The following is a 3,904-nucleotide window of genomic DNA, read 5'->3' on the forward strand; positions in this document are numbered from 1 at the left end:
GATGAACACCTTTGGCGACCGCTCCTTCAATTGCATTCTTTTTAAAAAAATAAAAAAATAAAAAACACTAAAGAAGCGGGGGTCCCATGCCATCATGGGGTCAGTCACCCTATGGAGTCCGAGTCTCCATCTCTTTTCTGCTTTCTCTGTGTCTTGAACCAGTCTCTAGGGTTCTTGTTGTCTGACCCTCAACCCCTCCCAACCTCGGCACGAAGAAGCCGCTGCCCCTTTAAAGCAACGGCCCCCAGCCGGGTTATTGTCTCTCTCCGTAACCAATCGGCCGCGCCGTTGGGGGCGGGGATCCAGCCTCCTGATTGGCCGCCGCCGCGCTTCGCCCCGCCCGGGATCCCGGGAGCTGTCCGGCCGCCTCGGTGCTGATCCCGCCGCCGCCCACGGGCCGCGAGCCGCGTAGAGAGGGCACTATGAGCGGGGGCGTCTACGGCGGAGGTGAGCCGGCCTGCGGTACCGGGCTCTCGGCCTGGTCTACAGCCCTGCGTCCCGAACCCGCGCGTCCCAAGCCCTGAGCATCCCTGGGCCTGTCACCTCCGTACTGCATCAGGTCCAGCCTGAGGTTTGGGTCTCCCACTACTTCTGCTTTCCATCCTCCTGGGGTTCCCAAGCGTGCACTGCCTCCCGGCCCCTGGACCTTTCTTTTCCCTGCCAGGCCACTAGGCAAGAGGGAACTCTGGTGGCTTTGACCCTCCACTTCCAGAACGCGCCGAAGTCCAGGTGGATTTCCCATCTACTCCATGCTGAAGTTCAAACTGTGGCTATACCCCCAGACTCCTCTCCAAGCTATGTAGGGGGACAATTTAGGAAGGGATCTCCTCACACACCTGTCTCCTTGTACAGATGAGGTGGGAGCGCTCGTCTTTGACATTGGTTCCTTCTCAGTCCGAGCTGGGTACGCTGGGGAGGACTGCCCCAAGGTGAGCCTTCCAGTCCCCTCTCCAAATCCCTGGGGCTGGGACACCCTCTGCCGGGCGGGTCGGCCTACAAACAAACTTGCACAGTTCATTCCAAATCCCTCACCTGAGTGGAGCCAGGGGAGGAAGCCGAAGGTGGCTGAGGACATTGAGTGCAGTTGGAGGGAACTGGACAAGGGACTAGAAGGGGGCGATTCAGCTGGGCATGGTAGCACTCCTTTAATCCCAGCACTCGGGAGGCAGAGACATGCGGATCTCTTTAAATTTGAGATCAGCCTGGTCTACATAGAAAGTTGCTTCATAGCGATACCCTGTCTCCAAGAAAGGAGGGAGTAACCTGGCTGCCCGCTCATGTTCCTCATTGCCAGGCTGACTTCCCCACCACTGTGGGGCTGCTGGCCGCAGAAGAGGGGGGCGGGCTGGAGCTGGAGGGGGAGAAAGAGAAGAAAGGGAAGATTTTTCACATCGACACCAATGCCCTGCACGTGCCTCGGGATGGAGCAGAGGTCATGTCGCCCCTCAAGAACGGCATGAGTAAGGGCCCCACCCACCACCTGGGAGCCACCCCACTCGTTGTTAGTTGTTACCGATCTCCACACCCAAAGAGTCTTGCTTGCTCCTGCCCAAGTCCCAGAACCTCCTCATGGCCCTACAGGGATCTCAGACCAGGGCCCCCTAGAATTCTGGAATTTAAGGGAGGGGGTGCTTGTCAGCTGAAGTCGGACTCGCCTACCTCTAGACTTGACCTCCCTCCCTCCTTTACTTCCTGTCTCTGACCCTTGCCTTCCTTCCTACCTTCCCATCTGTCTCTCCACGCTGGTCCTCTGCCCCTAGTTGAGGACTGGGAGTGCTTCAGAGCCATCCTGGATCATACCTACAGCAAACATGTCAAGTCCGAGCCCAACCTGCACCCAGTACTCATGTCGGAGGCTCCGGTGAGTGGCTCAGCCAGACCACATCTGACCCTGGATCCCTGGTGACACACTGTCTTCCATCACCTCTAGCTTGGAGCCGCCACTCTCAGTCACTTCGCCTTCCTTTCCAGAATTTTCTTTCTCACCCTGTCATTTTCAACCACATGCCTTCCTCCCTGGCTTATTTTCCATTCCCTCCCCCTCTCTTCCAGCTCCATCCACTCCATTGCCCATTGTTGTTCACGCAGACTTAAATTTCTGGTCAATGTTATATATACACATATTACCAGTGTAGCTAATATATACACATATTACCGGTGGAGTATGCTTGCTTGGCATGTACCAGGCTCTGGGTTCAAACTCTACTACTTATTTAAGGAAAAAAAGGTTAAGACTGTAATCCCAGTGCTCAGGAGGTAGAAGCAGGAGTATCAGCAATCCAAGGTCATCTTCAACTACATAATGAGTTCCAGGACCACATAAAGAGACTCAGTTTCAAAAATACACCGATTTCCTTGTATATATTTTTTGTTGTTGAGAATTTCACACATGCATATAATGTTTTTTATTAAATACAGCCCATCCCCCTCCGGTTCTTCCCTTGTTTCTTCTGCCACTTTTGTCTCCCAACTTCCTGTGCTTTAAAAACACAAACAGACAAACAAACAAGACCGAGTCCACTCAGTAGCATCTCTGTGTGCACGTGGTAAGACCATCGAGCCTCACCCTGAAGAAAGCTGTCTCTCCCTCTCCCACAGCCATCAATCAACAATTGCTCCGCAGTTAGGGGTGGGGCTTTGTGAGTCACTTCCTCAGCCATGCTGGAATTTCAGTTGACTTTTTGGGTTTTGGGGTTCTGTTTTTTTTTTTTTTATATGTTGGTTTTTTTAAGACAGGGTTTTTCTGTAGCTTTAGAGTCTGTCCTGGAACTCACTCTGTAGGACCATGCTGGCCTTGAGCTCACAGAGATCCACCTGTCTCTGCCTCCCGAGTGCTGGGATTAAAGACATGCGCCACCACCACCCTGCTTCATATATGTTATATATTGTTTTTCTGTTTTATTATTTGTTTGTGTTGAGGGAGAGGTCAGAGGGCAACTTGCAAGATTCAGTTCTCTCCTTCCACCACGTGAACTCTGGGACTGAAGTCAAGTTGTCAGACTTGGTGGCAAGTGTCTTTACCTGCTGGCTCCTCTTACCAGCCCCGTGTGTTTGCTTTTGAGACAATGTCTCCCTCTGTAGCTCATACTGGCGTCAAACTTGAGATCCTCCTGCCTCAGACTCCTGAGTGCTGAGCTTACTGGTGGACACTATCGGGATCCACTCCTTCCATATCTCTAAGCCCCACACTTGAATGACTACATTAATGATTTAATGCATTTTTATGCATTTGTGTGTACATCGACTTTTCTGTGTATGTACCACATGCACACATGCATGCGGTGCCATGGAAGCCAGAAGAGGGCATCGGATCCTCTGGAATCAATGGCAGCTGTGAGCCGTCCATTGTGGGGGCTGGAAACTGAACTCAGGGCCCCACCAACAGCAGCAAGTCCTCTCAGCCCCGGAACCAGCTCTCCAGTCCCTTTCTGTTCATTTCAAAATAATTTAAAATAATTGCATTTTAAAATTAATGTTATTGTTTTAATTTCACATGTGTGTTTAGGAGTGGGGGAAGTGAGTGTCACAGTGAAGGTTCCCACCTCCCAGCTTTTAGGTCTCCAGGACTGAGCTCAGCCTGTTTTGCTGGGCCATCATGTCTACTCTGTGTTTGTTTTATTTTATGCATCATCCAAGGGTTTTCTACTATGGAAGATGAATATTTAGCTTTTTCTCTCCCCAACTGGTTATATCATAAGTGTGTTCCCATATTTAGCTCTTTCTCTCCCCAACTGGTTATATCATAAGTGTGTTCCCACCTTTAAGTACAATTACATTCTATACTTAAAACAAACAAACAGCTGGGGCCAGGCAGTGGTGGCGCACGCCTTTAATCCCAGCACTCAGGAGGCAGAGGCAGGCGGATCTCTGTGAGTTCGAGACCAGCCTGGTCTACAAGAGCTAG

General features: G+C 51.4%; 1 protein-coding gene across 1 annotated transcript in view; it reads left to right on the plus strand.

Annotated features, from left to right (window-relative positions):
* Positions 1-327: 327 nt before the first annotated feature.
* Actl6b (actin like 6B) overlaps positions 328-3,904 on the plus strand; it is a 16,858-nt gene continuing 13,281 nt past the window's right edge. Inside the window, exons 1-4 of the mRNA XM_005371440.2 lie at positions 328-447; positions 853-929; positions 1,295-1,460; positions 1,761-1,861. Coding sequence (XP_005371497.1) covers positions 423-447; positions 853-929; positions 1,295-1,460; positions 1,761-1,861 — 369 coding nt within the window. The 5' untranslated portion in view covers positions 328-422. The remainder of the gene's footprint in view (positions 448-852; positions 930-1,294; positions 1,461-1,760; positions 1,862-3,904) is intronic.

Source organism: Microtus ochrogaster, unplaced genomic scaffold (assembly GCF_000317375.1).
Source record: "Microtus ochrogaster isolate Prairie Vole_2 unplaced genomic scaffold, MicOch1.0 UNK109, whole genome shotgun sequence".
NCBI classification, from domain to species: Eukaryota; Metazoa; Chordata; class Mammalia; order Rodentia; family Cricetidae; genus Microtus; species Microtus ochrogaster.